Raw genomic sequence first — 16,427 nt, 5'->3', positions numbered from 1 at the left:
AAAAAATAAAAAATAGGGGCACCTGGGTGGCTCAGTCATTAAGCGTCTGCCTTTGGCTCAGGTCATGATCCCGGGGTCCTGGGATCGAGTCCCGCATCGGGCTCCCTGCTCCGTGGGAAGCCTGCTTCTCCCTCTCCCACTCCCCCTGCTTGTGTTCCCTCTCTCGCTGTGTCTCTCTCTATCAAATAAATAAATAAAAATCTTAAAAAAATAAATAAATAAATAAATAAATAAAAAATAAAAAATAATAACTAACCCAATCAAATGGATGCACAATAGTCCTGAAAATAAAAGTATCATTGCATATTTACTCACGCAAAAAAAAAAAAGTCTAGAAAGTATACTGACTTTAGCAGAGCTTCTTTATTCAAAGGCTTAATTTTAATATCATGACCATAACTTTCTCCTGATTCATCCTTTTCTCTCTCTCCTCATCTTTTATTACCTTGCAAGCACTTTGCACTGTTTTTAAAAAAAATATGACTAGTTTTTCAGCTGAACACCCCACTACTACAAATTCAAACTGTAATCATAAATTGGTGCCAGGGTGCATTTAAGCAATTAGAATGCTGTAATTAAAGTCTGCTGTGTATGTCATCTTATAATGCATAAGGGTAAGTACAGAAGTCGAGAGCTTGGTTCTAAGTATTTACTTAATGACGGTTATTCATCTGTCCTGCAGTTGTCTCCCCTCGTATTTATCAGATGCGGGTGCCTTGGAACCTCCATGCTTATTAGCAGAGCCTGACCTATTTAGGCTCCCTGCCTTTCTTGCATCGCCTAACAATTTGGCTGTAGATCACCACACCTAATTTTCGGGGCAGTCTCATAAACATTCGCTCCCTTGCTTTGAAACTATGTTGGTGCAAGAGTTTATAAAAAGGACTCAGATACTGCAGAATGGTGGAGCCAGTGTCTCTCGTACTTACCATGTGACCATCTCATTCTTTCTGGGCTTAAGAAGAATAGAGCAGAGCCTCAAGATCTCAAAAGGGGGGGGGGGAGAATAAAAATGAGAGTTGGAAGCAGAAAGACTCATAGTCCTGATATTTTTTGCAGCGTTATCTGATAGGACATTGTCCTCAAAATGTTTAGTGTTTTTTTCTTAAGTATAGATTAATTCATTAAAAATATTTTTTGATTGTCCACGATGTGGTAGGCACTATGTAGATGCTGGGTGTACAACTCAGAAAACAGATCTCTGCCTGTGTAGAGTTTGGAGTTTTGTGCAATGAATACCCTATTTCACAAGTTGTGTGTATCTAAAATCCAGTTCCTATTCAAGTTTTTCTAATTGTCTCATTAATGTTCTTTATAGCTTTGGGGTTTTTTCCTGTTCTGATCCAGAGTCCAATCCCAGATCACACATTGCAGTTAATCATCGTGCCTCTATAGTCTCCATAACTGGAAACAGGTGGCCAGTCTTTCTTCAGTTCTTCTTCCACTGGTACTTTTGAAGGGTATAGGCCAATTGCTTTGCAGAATGTCTCTCCATTTCTGATGTATGGATTTGTATAATTCAGTGGTTTAAAACATGTATCGTGTTGGACATGTCTCAGAATCATCTCGGAACTTGGTGAAAATGCCGAGACCCACACCCTGTCCTATTTCATCCTGTCTTACTTCAGTCAGCCTGGGCCTCTGTATTCTTCATTAGCTCTTGTCCCAGCAATTCTGCTACATACCAAAGTTTGCGAGTCACTAGTCTAACATAATTTCCTTGTGGCAGGAATACCGCGTAAGTGATGGGGGTTCTCAGTGTATCTTGCAAGGAGGCTGGCCAATGTCAGTATACCTTGGGTTTTTTTTTTTTTTTTTGTATTGAAAAGATTTACTTATTTATTTGAGGAGAGTGAGAATGAGCGAGCACATGTGCACGTGCATGAGAGAGAGAGAGCACAAACGGGGAGAGGGAGAAGCAGACTCCCAGCTGAGCAGGGAGCCCGATGCGGGGCTCCATCCCAGGATTCTGGGATCATGACCTGAACCAAACGCAGACGCTTAACCGACTGAGCCACCCAGACACCCCATCAATGTATTATCATCCATTCTGCCATTAATTTTGATGATCAAAATGTTCCTATTGCTGTAGCCTTGGAATCAGCCATTTTTCCTTTCTGTGGAGAACGGTATTTAGAAATCAAGATCTGGTTTGTATTTAAACTAGTTGGAAGTTCATCCCAAGGGAAAAAAAAAAAAAGTGTCACCTGTCCACCTAAAAATAAAATGCATTGCATGAACCATACCTGGGCTGATCTTCGGGAAAGTGCGGCCTGCCTAGTTTCCCTTCTTTCTCATTTCCATTTCCGTATATTCCCTTGATTATCCTCCCACAGACGAGCACTAATTCACATGCTGCAAAACTTTCTCTTTCTCTTTGCTCCTATCTTCATTGTGATCAAGTTTCTGAGAAGCAGTCTGCCCAGATACTTTGGTCATAATGCTTATGTCTTTGAAACTGTGATACACGCCCACAGAAACACCTGTACTCATTGGCTTTCCTTGTAATGCTTTTTCCTTTTTCAAAGCGTTTTTATATCTTGTTTTTCTTTTTGTCCTCAAACTCCATGGAACATGTGAGACAGGTATTATTATTTTCCTTTTATGTTTTTAGAAAGTGAAGCCAGAAGAGCAAAAGACTTTCTGACATCTAACACCAACTTGTGTTTGGTGTTTTGAGTTTGCGTATTGAGTCCTTGACACATAGGACTTAGCTTACAGTGCCCATAGCTGGTGAAGCCTGGGCTGTGTTCTCATGGTTCAGAAACTCATTCTGAGTTGAAAATCCAGGCAAATCAACTGAATAGTGAATCAAGAAACACAAGAAGCATTCCCTTTTCTAAAAGGAAAGGAAAATACTTCCATCAACTTTTTACCTCACTACTCTTTTAGTTGATCTTCTACAGATATTATTGAACATCCTCTCTGTGCTAGGCAGTGTTTTAGGTCCAGGAGATATAGCTAGGGCCAGGTAGATAAAAACCCGTGCCCTTAAGGGTCTTACCTATGAGACAGGGGTGATAGTGGGTGGGAAGAAAAACAATAAAGAAAATAGATAAGGTGTGTAATGCATTAGAAGGTGCAAATAGGATCACCACATACTTCATACAAGGTGCTCACTGCTCAGCTCCATGCCCGAAGGTGCCATGAGACCTTGGACCGAAGCAACTAAAGATGGAACTGTCACTAAGTAAGATGACAAAAGCTTTAGGGAAGATCAGGAGTTCTGTTTGTTTGCTTCTCAGCCGTATATTATAGTATAATATACATATAGAAAAGTGCATGTAATGTAAGTGTGCAGCTCAACAAACTTTCACAAATTGAACACATCTGTGCAACTAACATCAATATCAAGTAACCAGAATAGTACCACCTGAGTAGCCCCTCACATGTTCTCTTCCAGTCATTAATCCCCCCCACTCCCGTGACTTTTAATAGCATTTATTACTTTTGGGTGACTTTATATTTCATATAACTGGAGTCATACCACATATGCTCTGTAACGTTTGGCCTGTTTTTGCTCAAATTATGTTTCTGAGATTCATCCGTATTGTACGTAGTTTAGGCTAACTTGTTCGCGTTCATTGCTGAATAGTAGTCCATAGTCTAAGTATACCACAGTTCGTTTGCTCATTGATGGGCATTTGGGTAGTTTGCAGTACTTAGTTATGACAAATAGCACTATGTCCATCGTTTAGGGGACGTATGTAAACATGTCTGTCAGGTGTTTACCTAAGAGCAGAATTGCTGGGCCATCGTGCATATGTGTGTTAAGGTTTGGTAGACCTTGCCAAAAAGTTGGTCCAGAACTAAGTTATAATCCACCAGCAGTGATGAGAAGAATATAGTTTTGATGTGTTAAGTAAAATGTCTACTTCATGCAGTGCGATCAGATGGACCAAGTATATTGCAAAGAAGTACACCAAAATATTACTTGAAGACGATTTCACTATGTGCCTACAAAATGGAAATAAATAAGCTAAAACTTATTGGCATTATAAGCTTTGGTGAAGAAATTTAATGGAAGTCAAATATGCTAAAAATAATAATCTTACATAATGACAACCAGGAAATATAAGGAAAAAGGTGGCCCCTTTATAAAGGAAAATATAAAATACTGAGTATTAACCCTAACATTGGATGTGGGTGATCTTTATAGTATATCATAAAACCTTATGGTCACTATAAAGCTATTTCTTTTTTTTTTTAATAAATCCACTTCAGTAGAGACATACATGGTTCCAAAAAGGAAGACAAATTATTATATATATATATACTTTTTAAACTTGACAAGATTATTTTAAATTTAAAAAGATATGTGTAAGAGAATGTTAAAGATTATTATGGAAAATTAAAGCACTTAGATATTGAGCTATATTATAATGGAACATTGATGAAATGTTACAGAACAACACAAAAATTGAACAGTGTCCCAGACCAAAGTAGATTACTATAGATGTAGTAATATGGAACAACGTAAGAAGCAACATGGTGCATAGTGCAGAGAGAATACAATGAAAGAATCTTTGAGCCTAGGCTTTATGATAAATGTTTTATATTTGCCCCTCATTAATGTTCTAAACAGCCCACTAAATTCAATATTATCATTCCCCATTTTGCAGATGAGGAACTGAGTTTCAGAAAAATAGCTTGCTCAGAACCCCAAAAATTCTTCCAGTGAGGGAGATGGGCCCCAGGCCCGTCTGACTTCATAGGCTGGGAGAGGGAGAATAGATTGAAGGATACAGTTTTTACTCAGTAGGCAACACAAAGGATTAACATTGGTAGCTCAAACAAAAAATAAGTTCTCAAACAGGTAAGTGAACACAGGGTCACTTCACATATGGGCAATAGCAAATAATATGCAATTGCAAGGGAGAGACGCAAATTGATTAGTAATCAAAGAATTGCAAATTGCAACAATTTTGCAGTATTGATAGTTTTCTAATTAGCAAAAATAATTTTATTTGATGTGGTATATAAAAATACATACATTTCCCTAAGATGGAAAAATTAGTGAGAATGTTTGATATCTTTATCTGGGTAATGATTGCATGAGTGTATACACGTGCCAAAATTCACCATGCTGTACACTAAGATTTGTGCATATTACTGTATGGACCTCCATAAAAAAGAAAAAAGCACTTTAAAATATAGTCAGTGATGAAATCAGAGTTAATTGTGAGAAAATAAAAGTAGAAATAATTAGATACTGCCAAGGTTAAGGTTGGTATAGAACATTTAGCATGGTTAATATAAAGCATTGAATTTGAAACCCAACTTCTCTTAAGAACCACAGCAAAGAGGGAGTTATGATCACTTGCATAACTCACAGTGGTCATTAAGGCAAAAACAAAGCAGCTGCTCAGAGAAGCGCAGTCACTACTGGTCTTAAAAACCAGAAACTTCTCCCAGGGGTCCTCATGAAGGACTAGTACATGATGTAATTATCTATATCCAACACAACACACCTAGAGTTATTAAGATAATGAGGTTCTGAGGGTTGCTTCCTATATAGTTTCTCACTAGAAGCCAAAACACAAAAGCAGTTTTACCTTGGGACAAGCCTTATGGTTCAGTTTTGTAAGTTTCTGATGCTTCTAGCTTAATCCAGGAATAAAACTGAGAGAATCTAGGTCAATGGTTCTCAACTGGGGGAACTTTGCCATGCAGAAGACATTTGGAAATGTGTGGAGACAATTTTGATGGTCACAACTGGGGTGGGCGGGGAAGCTGCTCCTGGAATCTAGTGGATAGAGGCCAGGGGTGCTGCTCAGCACCCTATAATGCACAGGGCAGCTCCTACAAAAAAACACTAACTGAAAATGTCAATTATGCCAAGGTTGCAAAACTTGTCTAGAAGAACAAATGGAAAATATACATCATCGAGACCATCCTCCAGAAACATTACCTCTCACCACTAGCTTGGACAAAAAAGGACAAAGTATTGGTCCATTTACACAAGGGGAATGGGGGGTGCAGATGTGGTAGTTATGGCCTGGTCTCCTAGGAGCACCATAACCCCTAGAAGACAGAACTAGCACAGGGAAGGATGCTTCTTTTTTTTTTTTTTAAAGATTTTATTTTTATTTAGTAGGAAGAGAGAGAGGAAGCACAAGCAGGGGGAGTGGCAGGCAGAGGGAGAAGCAGGCTCCTCCCTGAGCAGGCAGCCCAATGTGGGACTCGATCCCAGGACCCTGAGATCATGACCTGAGCCAAAGGCAGACGCTTAACCAACTGAGCCACCCAGGCGTCCCAGGGAAGGATGCTTCTATGGGCCAGCAAGAACTGCCTTGTAAGATAGTGGGTAGCTCTTAAGTGTTGATGTGCCCCCGCCGCCACCACCACCACCACCAGACTAATTGTATGAAACCAGTGAGTCCCTATCTCTGGAATTCTCTGATCTGGCAGATTCCTCCTCCATGTAGATGTGTCCACAGAAGGAATTAAAAAGTCTCCTGGGAGCTACATCCATTCACTCATTTGTGTGCTTATCACATCTGTTCTTTACACTCTTTGTTTGCTGGCTTACTGGTAAACCAAAGCGAGAGCATCTGAGCAGCATCCAAGTCACTGTTCTTGCCAATTTTTGAGTTTTAACCAGACTTCGAAGTCTGGCCTGGTTGAGCAGTAGATGCAGTTGACTACCAATGTCAGGAAGTCCCTTTCTCTCTGTCTGTGGGCAGTGATTCTCTCTGGTTCACATCTGCCCAACTTCGCCCTGAGACACAGTGGGAGAGAGCTTTCTTCCCTCGGCTCTAATTTGGAAAATCCCTGGGACTGTCTTTGGACCAGCTTCCGTTGCTTGTCACAGAACGATGATTGTGTTTGCACACAAGCCAGTAGGGAAAGAAGCAGCTCTGAAAAGAATGGGATCTTCTGCCCAGAAAAGGGGACGGGTACTAGGCAGTCAAGACAAATAGATATCCAGCACGCTGAGAAAATATGTCAGCTTTTTACAAACTTTTTATTTTGAAATTATTTCAAACTTACGGAAGAGTTTTAAGAATAGCACAAAAAATGGGGTATGTCCTTCAAACCAAATTCACCGGTCATTAACATTTTGCCACATTCACACTCCCTTCCCTTGCCTGCAGATGTGCAATTTTTTCTGAATCATTTAAGAGTAAGTTACACTGTTTATCCTTAAATAATTCATCGTATCGCACCTAAGATCAAAGACATCCCTTATATAACCATGTCACAGTAATCACATTTAGAACATTTAACACTGAACCTATACTGTTGCATAATGTACCGTCCAGTTGTACCAATAATGCCCTTTGTAACAACTTCTCTTGATATAGGATGACAGACTGCATTTAGTTGTTGTGACTGCTTAGTCTCCTTTTCTTCGAAACGGTTCTCCAACCTTTCTTTGGCATTCATCCTATTGATATTTTTGAAGAGTATGGGCCAGATATTTTAATAGAATGATCCTCCATCTGGGTTTGTCTCAGGCTTCCTCATGATTAGATCTAGTGGTGTATTTTTTGGCAGAGATACTACCCAGTGGTGTACTGGAACCAGCTGGTACCAGTGGTGAGAGCCAATTCTCACATCACATCCCAGCAACGTGTTCTGTGAGGTCATATTGGTAGTTTGAAATCAGCTATGGTGGGAGTATTTGCACCATGGATATCAACAGATGCTACAAATGAGGGATCATCCCCCCTTCCTCCAAGTTCTGGTTGTGAAACATATACATTTACCAACACAGCCATGTATATAAGTGAAGTTGTGTCCTTCTCAATAAATACTATCAGGAGGCACACGATGCCGGTCTGTCCAGTTATTGGTGATATCTTATCACTTGATTAAGACTGTATCTGTCTGGAGTACCTGGGTGGGGCAGTTGGTTGGGTAACCGACTCTTGGTTTTGGTTGAGTAACCGACCTCGTGATCTCAGGGTCGTGGGATTGAGCCCTGCACTGGGCTCGGCACAGAGTCTGCTTGGGTTTCATTCTCCCTCTGCCCCTCTCCCCTGCACATGGGCTCTCTCTTTCTCTCTCTTTCTAAAATAAATAACTCTTAAAAAAAAAAAAAAGATTGTACTGTCAGATTTCTCCATTGAAAAGCTAGCATTTTCCCCCTTATCATTAAATTTCCCCATAGAGAGATACTTTGTGATTATATAAATATCCCGTCCTGTTTCTCACCAAACTTTTACGCAGTAGTTTTTATTTATTGAAAACTATTGCCTGGATAATTAGTACTATGATGACTGTAAATGATAATTTTGTTTTCCTCTCATTTCTTATACATTTATTTGTTGGTGTTCTACAAGCTACCTCTTTTAATAGACTTAACCCTAGAACAGCTAGATAATTAGTGATACACTTGGAAACAAACTGACTTCCCCCAGCAGTTTGTCAAGTAGTTCCAAATCTTAAGTATTTGTGAGCAAGTGATTCATGTCCATGGTTGTGCAGAATAAGTTTCCATGAAGTACTACATCAATACAGAAAAAGCAGATGGGTCTTCAGAAATAATTTTCCCATTCTAAGTGTTTATATTTGATGATAACTTACCATCCCATCAATAGGAAAGGGAGCATTTGGAGTCATTTTTCAGTCTTCTCTGATTCCGGTTTTTATCAAAAACATGCCTTTGGAAGATTCCTGGTGACAGATTGACACGGGAGTCAGAAAATTAACTAGTGCATGGCGGAATGGAAAGAGCACTAGACAAGAAGCCCAGAGTCACGGTCGGCTGTGGGGTTGGGTAGTACACGTCATGTCCCCGATGCTCAGTGCCATCATCTCTAAAATAATATGAGTAATTTTTTCACTAAATTCCCTTTCAGATTCTAAAACTTTCTTTTATTCACTTCTACTTGTGAATCAAAATCTATAGTTTACCTCATTAGCAAGATGTTTTGGTCAACTGAGCTAACAAGCCAAGGACAAAAATACGATGTCTGATGCAGAGACTGAACCTAGTGACCTAGGGACTGGATCTGTAAAGCACCTAAATTAGCCATGAGGGTAGAGCACCAAGACTTGATAGTGTTTCATATTACCCTTGTGTGTTCAGCCACATCATCTGACTCACTTCTCTGCTCCTCTTTGTTTATCCCTGACAGTCATGGAAACCTACGAAGGATCCCATTACCTCTCTCTGAGGAGATCCCTCTCTCAAGTGTTAGCTTGCCCAGTCCCTATAAGGTTACCTGCGTTGCCATGGTTATAAGTAAAAGAAATCTTCTATCCTAGGACAGACATCAATTTCTAAAGAACTTTTGCACTTCAGGCATGAAATTCCAGAATTCTGTATATGTCTTAATTGAATTTCACCATGCGAAATGGCTGAGAACGAGGCAAATAGTATTATTTTTGCTTGATCCAGTTTTGTGAGCTCCCTGCACAAGTCAGGTAACCTTGGCAATCAGTATTAGAATTCAAAATATGTTGCCTTGGATTTCCAGAACAGTGGATAGGAGGAAGGTGAGGTAAGGGCTGAGGTATATAAAAGAATGTAAGGCTTGGCCAAACCATGGCTTCTTCTGTCTCCCTGGAACCAGAGTTCGGTAGGCCCCACCCCTCCAGCCCACCATCACCCTCCTCCACCAGAATTGTGTTGTGGCAACTTGCATAGGTGGAAAAAAAAAAAAAAGGCCCCACAGGTGAGTTGCATATTTGCCTCCCCACTCTTCTGGAGCTGTCTGAGCCTGGTACTTTCCATGCTTCAGCTCCTCATTTCGGCATTTTTAATATTTAATGACCCTTCTAAGGTAGAGAATTATTTGGCAGCATTCTTAAGGGTTTCTGTCTGAGGCCTTTTTATCTGCTGAACTTCCATTTACTAAATTGAAAAGTTGGTGTCTCAAATATTGTTTGCATGACTCACCTAAGGTTCTGCTGAGGCAAAGAGGGTCATGGGGGGTCAGAAGAGTTGGCAGTCATTTTCAATATATTTTATTTAGCTTTTGTTCTGCTAATATCCGAAACAACCCATTTTTTTTCTCTTTTGTAAGATTTTAAGACAAACTGGACTTTAAGTTTGGGTGCAATTTCAAACTCAAAGATGTTTTTGAGTGTTCCTCCCCCTGTGACCCCCTCCCTCTGCCTGAGTTGTTGTTGTTTTTTTTTTCCTTTGAGCATAAGGAATATAACCGTTGTAAAACTTTGTCTTGATCAACACCCATCTCACCTGTTGGATTAAATGTTTCATCATCTTTCACCAGATTAGAAAACCACTGTCTCTTGCCTGAAAGACAGAGGGCAATCAACGTGGCTTCTCTTTGATTTTATAATCTGTTTCTAGAGATTAGAAGCAAGCTTTGAATTCCAAGGCTCTGGGCCTGTCAGCTTTTAGAGCAAAAAAGTTTGGAGCAGATCCGTTGCCTCAGGTTTCGGAAGGGAAACTTAGATGTCGCAGGATGAAATTCATTTGTTTTCATTTTGTGACATAAGGGAAACATAATTATCACAGCTGGCCTTGTAACGCCCTGGTTTTTTGGTTTATTTTATTTTTGTGGTTTTTAGAAGAATTATTGTTATTAGTTTGTTTTATTTTTGAGAACCCCAAATCCAAATCACTTGGAAACGTGAGAGAAAAGCATAATCCTTTCAGAAATCTTCAGTGAGCTCACTGCTTCTGTGAACCTACCTAGTTCGCCTTTACTTTAAAACTACTTAATTACTCACCATTGATGCCCTGGTACAACTAGAAAAACTCTTCAGCCCAAATTCAACAGGTAAAAGGGAGAAATAAAGAATTCAGGGCAATTTCTAGGCTCATGAGTTCCATAGTCTCAAAGACTCTGCACTTTCAAGTACTAATTATACAACACGTAAGCAAGGTTATATGGAATTGTTTTAGTGTGTGTTAATGCTTACAAGGTAGCGTATCACCCAACAAATTTTTTTTGCAAATTTTTTTAAAATGAAGATCCCGCTATACCATTCATTGTGGTACTATAGTATATGATGCAGTAATGGTATTAACGTATATGATCATATTTAACAAAATAAATGAAGGCATATGTGAATACCGTTGCTAGAGGCAATATTCCCTCCACACACACTTACGCATCCCTACCAGGGCACTGAAAAAGCATTCCTGTTTTCCAGGGCCCAGAATTCTTATTTTTTGGGGTGGGGGGAGATCTTAAAGGATGAAAAAAATAAAATAATGGGTAAAATGATAAATTAGAGTTCATCAGATTTCAGTAAAATGGAACAGAATTTTGGTCTTCTCTAAGTATTTGCTGTAACTGATTCTTAAGGCTTTACATTTTGTCTCTAACTGTATAAATATTAATTCAACAATGTGTCATTGATGTCGAAGTGAATTTACATTTTTAATAACAGTTGCATTGTGTGTATACCAAAAAAAAAAAAAAAAGGAAAACACAGAACGAACAAATCTAAGAAAATCTTCAGAGCTTAAAAATGAACCTGTAGGGATAAAAATTATTCATTGGGAAGTTGTCTGAATTTTCAGCCTCCAGAGTCATTTGTGTTTCTTCCAGAATACTGCTCTCTAAACAAAATTCCCCACAGCTAATTAAAGTGTGCGCGCACAGGAGCGCGCGCGCGCACACACACACACACACACACACACACACATTGTGGCTTCCCCTGAACCCTGGATGCGCCCCTCCACGCCCCCCTCCCTTTCCCCTGTAATGGTATGATCTGCGTTTGATTGTAAACTGGAGGTGCCAAGCCGTGACAGCTTCCCCGACTCCACAGCCATTTGCTACAACCTAGGGCAGCCTGTGTCCAGTGACGCTTTGCTTTTCCCCCCCGACAGGGGCAAATCGAAGCGGACAGCGAAACCATCTTCAAGTTAGCAGCGCTTGTGTTACAGGTAAGAATCGACCAACTGCCTCTTGCCTGCGCCTTTTTGTTTGTTGGTTTCTGTGAACTGCCTGCAACTCTGAAACTTTCTCGCGTGGGCCGGTGGCTGATAGATTTTTTAAGCCAGCTGGTTGTTCGCCAGTGAAAAACGTGAGCGAGCCACCGTTTTCTGTTTTAGCGTAATTTGCATGAGCTATAGGGTGGTATTGTATGTCGCAAAGGAAAATGAAATTTAGACTGCTCTGGGGGAAGAGAATGTAGACCGGACTTCTGGAAAGGAGCTCTGGAACAGTTGAATTTGGGAAGCAGCAATTGTTACAAGAGCTGTAATTTTCATTTAAATTAAGTAACTTTTGTATACATTTTTCTTGAGGTCGAGGGCAAGAGCCCCTTAATGCTTAAAGACGCTAGTAGCTGAAAAACCAAGCGTGTTCTGTGCTGGTTTAAAAAAGACAAAACAAGTAGCGCGCGTTGATTTACCTATGTCCCGCTTAAAAGGTCTGTGTCCAGACTAGAAAGTGCTGCTCGAATAGACAAGCATTTATCACATGATCTTAGAGACCTAAAAGAAGACATAATCATCTGTGCTTTTTCAGATATATTTGTCTCTTCTGTTAAGAATAATAATAATAAAAAAAGAATACGAAGTATTTCATGGATACTAATGTGTTCTCACCAATGCCACATTCTTCTCCGTGGCCCTAGAGAGTGTTCCTCGTGGACACTCTTCAAAACAAAACTCGGGCACTTTAAGAGGGAAACGTGACCAAGAGTGAAATTCATTTGCTTAGTTAACATAAATACATATTGATCATCTATCTTTGTTTTTTATTTCAGGAAGCCAAAGGGGATTACACCAGGTAATGGTTCCTTTTCTGATATTACTATGCAAAATAACCCTAGCTGAACCCTAGCTGAATGCCGTTACTTTGAATAACAATGGATGCAAACTCAAAAGAAAGTAGATCTCAAGGCGGGAGACTGAGATCTCTTCCCTCTTCAAATAGGGACCCATTCTTTTTGTGAATGAATCCAGCAAGGAAGCTTTCTTAGAATTTTTCAAGCCAGAGTGACAGTGAATTGTAAACAGAAGCCCTCCAGAGTTCTATTTTCTGTTATCTGCTAGCAAGATGAAGAAATCCCTAAAAAGCTTTGGTAGCCGTGCTGACTTTTTTAAAATTTATAAATAATCCTGTGTTGGAGGAGTTATAACATATGCACAAAAAGATAAACTCCATCAGCTGCTTAGTTAAGGGATTAATGGGGGCTTGCTTTTTGCAGCTGCCCTGCAGGGGCCTCCCCCTTCAGACACTTGACCTACCAGTGGTATTGTTGCCCCTGGGACACTTACTTGTTCTAACTGCCTAACTGGCCACCTCATCAGAGTGTTTATGTTCATGCTCTACCTGCTCCTTTCTGCCCCTTTTAATGCAGTAGTTGGAGTTGGAGAAATCGAAACGGTTAAAGGTGGAGGCAAGGCCACCAATTAGAAGCAGCCCACAGGCCAGTGACCCATTGAAAGCCTCACCTCTACCATGTTAATGTTCCACTCCTAGTAAACTTTACCCGTAGATTATTTACAGATGACCTAGTACTCATTCCCAGCCAAGGTTTTGAATAGTATGCCCCTTAACAGGCTGATAACCGAATAATGCCTTCTATGCCTGAAGACGTCCAGTCAGGGCATACTACTTCACCTCAGAAACTCCAGATCCTCTCACCTGCCCATTCAGTTTGGTAAAATGACTGAGGAGTCCACGTAACACACCACGATCTGCTCACCACATTCATTAGCTTTGTTTTGTGCTGTGTTACTTTTTAAAAATTTGTGTTTAAGTTAGGAAATAGGCTTTGAGGGAAAGGAAAAGTATATTTAAAAATATATTTTCCTGATATATGTAAATATATCAGGAAAATCTATAAACACCATTATTTTTTAATTAAAAGAAAATGTGGGGATAAGAGGAGGGTAAATGAGTTTCTAGATCCTTGACATCATGCTGCTGTGTTCTCCGCTCTTGGATTTCTTAGAGGAGCCATATTTCCTAGGAAGATCAGATATGCGAGGAATGTCATCATGTGGGGGGGTGAGTCTGAAGTTGATTTATAAATGAGGGCTTTAGGGCCGAAAGCTCACCCTCTGCAGTCTGTGAACTGCTAACCCTTCCTTCCCCATTTCCTCTCCACCAGCCATGTAATGGACACTCTCTAAGCCTCATACCCTCATCAGGAAAATGGCACCTACCCCCTAGATTAATGGGTGTAGAGTGGGAGATCAAATGTTGTAAACATTGCCCAGGGCAGTTTCTGGCACATGGCAAGCTCTCTGAACACTTTGACTATTATTATCAATTATTCTAGTATCATTATTGCCCTCCTCATTATCATCATCCTGCCCTGTCTCTTGGTAACCTCTGAAGAGACCACTGGGACTAAGGTGGGTCTGAAGAAGGTGAATAGTGTATTAAGGGGAAGAACAGAAGAGAAAGGTTGATACCACAAACCTTCCTTGGGGAAGATCTCTTGCCTATGACTGAAGGCTCGGAAGAGACAGTCCTTGGGTAGTCCAGAGGTTGTCTAAGACTTCAAGGTTGTTGAGTTAGTCTGGCCAAGCCCAAACCAATCCTCTTCTTTAACTTTGCCTTGTGCCTGGTGGTTTCCTGAGTGATTACTAGGCTGATTAGATGGAGGACACTGTTTTGAAATTGTCTAAACCGCACTAAGTTGTAGAAGGAACATGAGCCTGGGCGTCAAGAAACTAGCAAGGTGACCCTAAGTGAGCCGTTTGTCCCTTCTGGGCTTCAGCTTGCTCATCTGTAAATTGGGATTCATGAAAATCGTGACTTGGCAGGGTGGTTTTGAGGAGATGAATGACGTGGAACGACTTTGTAAGTTATCAGTTGTTTTGCCAGCAAGCATTAGTTTTCACTGATGGGGGTGAAGGATAGAATAAGGAACTGTGAACTCTTGTCATTGCGTTTATAATGAGGCAGAATTTTGATTCCTTGCTACCACCCACCCCCTCCCTGTGATGTGATCGCTTCCTCCTGTGAATGGGGAAAATATATTTTCCCCCCAAAATTTGTTACAAAACTAGTTTAAGAAAAATAAGATACCGTGAGGCAATGTAGTATAATGGTTAGAGCAAAGACGCGAGAACCAGACAGCCTTGCTCAGATCCCAGGTCTGCTACTTATTACCTGTATAATCGTGAGCAGGTTATTTAAACTGTCCAAGCCCTCAACTTCCTCATCTGTAGAATGGAACTTATCTTAATGGTATACACCCCATAGCATTGCTATGAGCATTAAATGAATTAATATTTGCAAAGCACGTAGAACAGTTCCTACAGTCTCCACTTTCTTATTTCATTGTATTAATGGAATGACTTACCACCTCCCTGTTGTTTCAAATATGAATTGTTTCCCATTTTTTGCTGATATATAAATGATGCCGTGATGAACATCATGGTGTATTTGGGATTGTGGTGATCTGTGATTGTTTTCTTATGTGATGTTTCTCAGGTGGAAACAAGCAGAGGGAAGTCCTTAAAGAGGCAAAATACAAAGTCCTGAAATGGAGTTTACACATTCTTGATACCACTACGTTAAAATTATACAAAGTTCATAGCTTTATCCAGTAACACCCACAGAATGCCTAAAATGTGTCAGCCCCAGTTGAGGCACTGAGGATGCCGAGAACCATAGGCTAGGGCATCTCCTTCCTGGGAACTTGGTTTTCTATCAAGAATTACCTCAGTGGCCATTCTGAATCCCACTCTTCTGTTGACTTACAGGCTGGTGGCTGCAGCTGTTGGCTTTTAGAACTTCACTGAGTTGACTCACTGAGGTTTAAGCCTCAAAAAATGTCCCCGAATACTTTCCAAGACCAGGGCAATGTGGCTTTCTCAATTAAAACAATGATTAACACCTACTTCTTAAGGCTGCTCTGGTCCACCCACTCCTTATGAATATCTCCCTCTTTCTCAAATGTAGCATTTCCAAAGCTGAACCCAGCAGCACCCCAGCCCCCAGAGCAACTCCTCTTCCCAGACTCCCCTTGTATGACATCAGCTTTTTCTCTTGAATTACCTCGGAGGATTTCCCTTTCACCCTCCCACCCATCTCCTCCATCTGTCTAGTCAGCTCTCTCCTTCATCAGAAGGCTTGCTTTCTCAGCCCTCATTCCCCTCCACACAACCCGAACACGGCGCTGTGTGTGTATAGTTTGTGTGAGTGCTTTCAACGACATTATTTTCAAAGTCCATGCGTGATTTCATTCAATCCCCACCACAAATGTTATCACTGCTGTTGAACAAATTCACAGATGGAAAATCAGGCCCAGGGAAACAATGTCACATAGCCAGTGAGCTTCCAGATCTTTTCTGGTGCCATCCCTCACAGCCACCTGCACAGAACCGCAGTTATCTTCCCGAGACATAAATGTGATTGGTGTTCACTACCAAGAATCTCTTTACGGTTTCTCATTGCACAAACGCCTACCCTGCACACCCTCATCTGGCATCAAGGCTCTACTTAATCTGTATTATGTACTTTAATTTCCCATACTCCACTGTTTATACTCCTTAATACCTGTTCATGCCTCTCTTCTCGGTTCTC

General features: G+C 40.6%; 1 protein-coding gene across 5 annotated transcripts in view; it reads left to right on the top strand.

The window, feature by feature from the left end:
- Window positions 1-16,427, top strand: part of FRMD4B (FERM domain containing 4B) — a 325,272-nt gene that overhangs the window by 241,634 nt on the left and 67,211 nt on the right. For all 5 annotated transcript variants that reach the window (XM_032411740.1, XM_032411738.1, XM_032411737.1 and 2 more), the window contains 2 exons: window positions 11,762-11,818; window positions 12,646-12,668. In XM_032411740.1, coding sequence (XP_032267631.1) covers window positions 11,762-11,818; window positions 12,646-12,668 — 80 coding nt within the window. The remainder of the gene's footprint in view (window positions 1-11,761; window positions 11,819-12,645; window positions 12,669-16,427) is intronic.

The sequence above is a fragment of the Phoca vitulina genome, unplaced genomic scaffold (genome assembly GCF_004348235.1).
Source record: "Phoca vitulina isolate PV1807 unplaced genomic scaffold, GSC_HSeal_1.0 scaffold13, whole genome shotgun sequence".
Taxonomy (NCBI): domain Eukaryota; kingdom Metazoa; phylum Chordata; class Mammalia; order Carnivora; family Phocidae; genus Phoca; species Phoca vitulina.
Note: the sequence above shows the minus strand (reverse complement) of the source record. Positions and strands in the feature narration are given on the sequence as shown.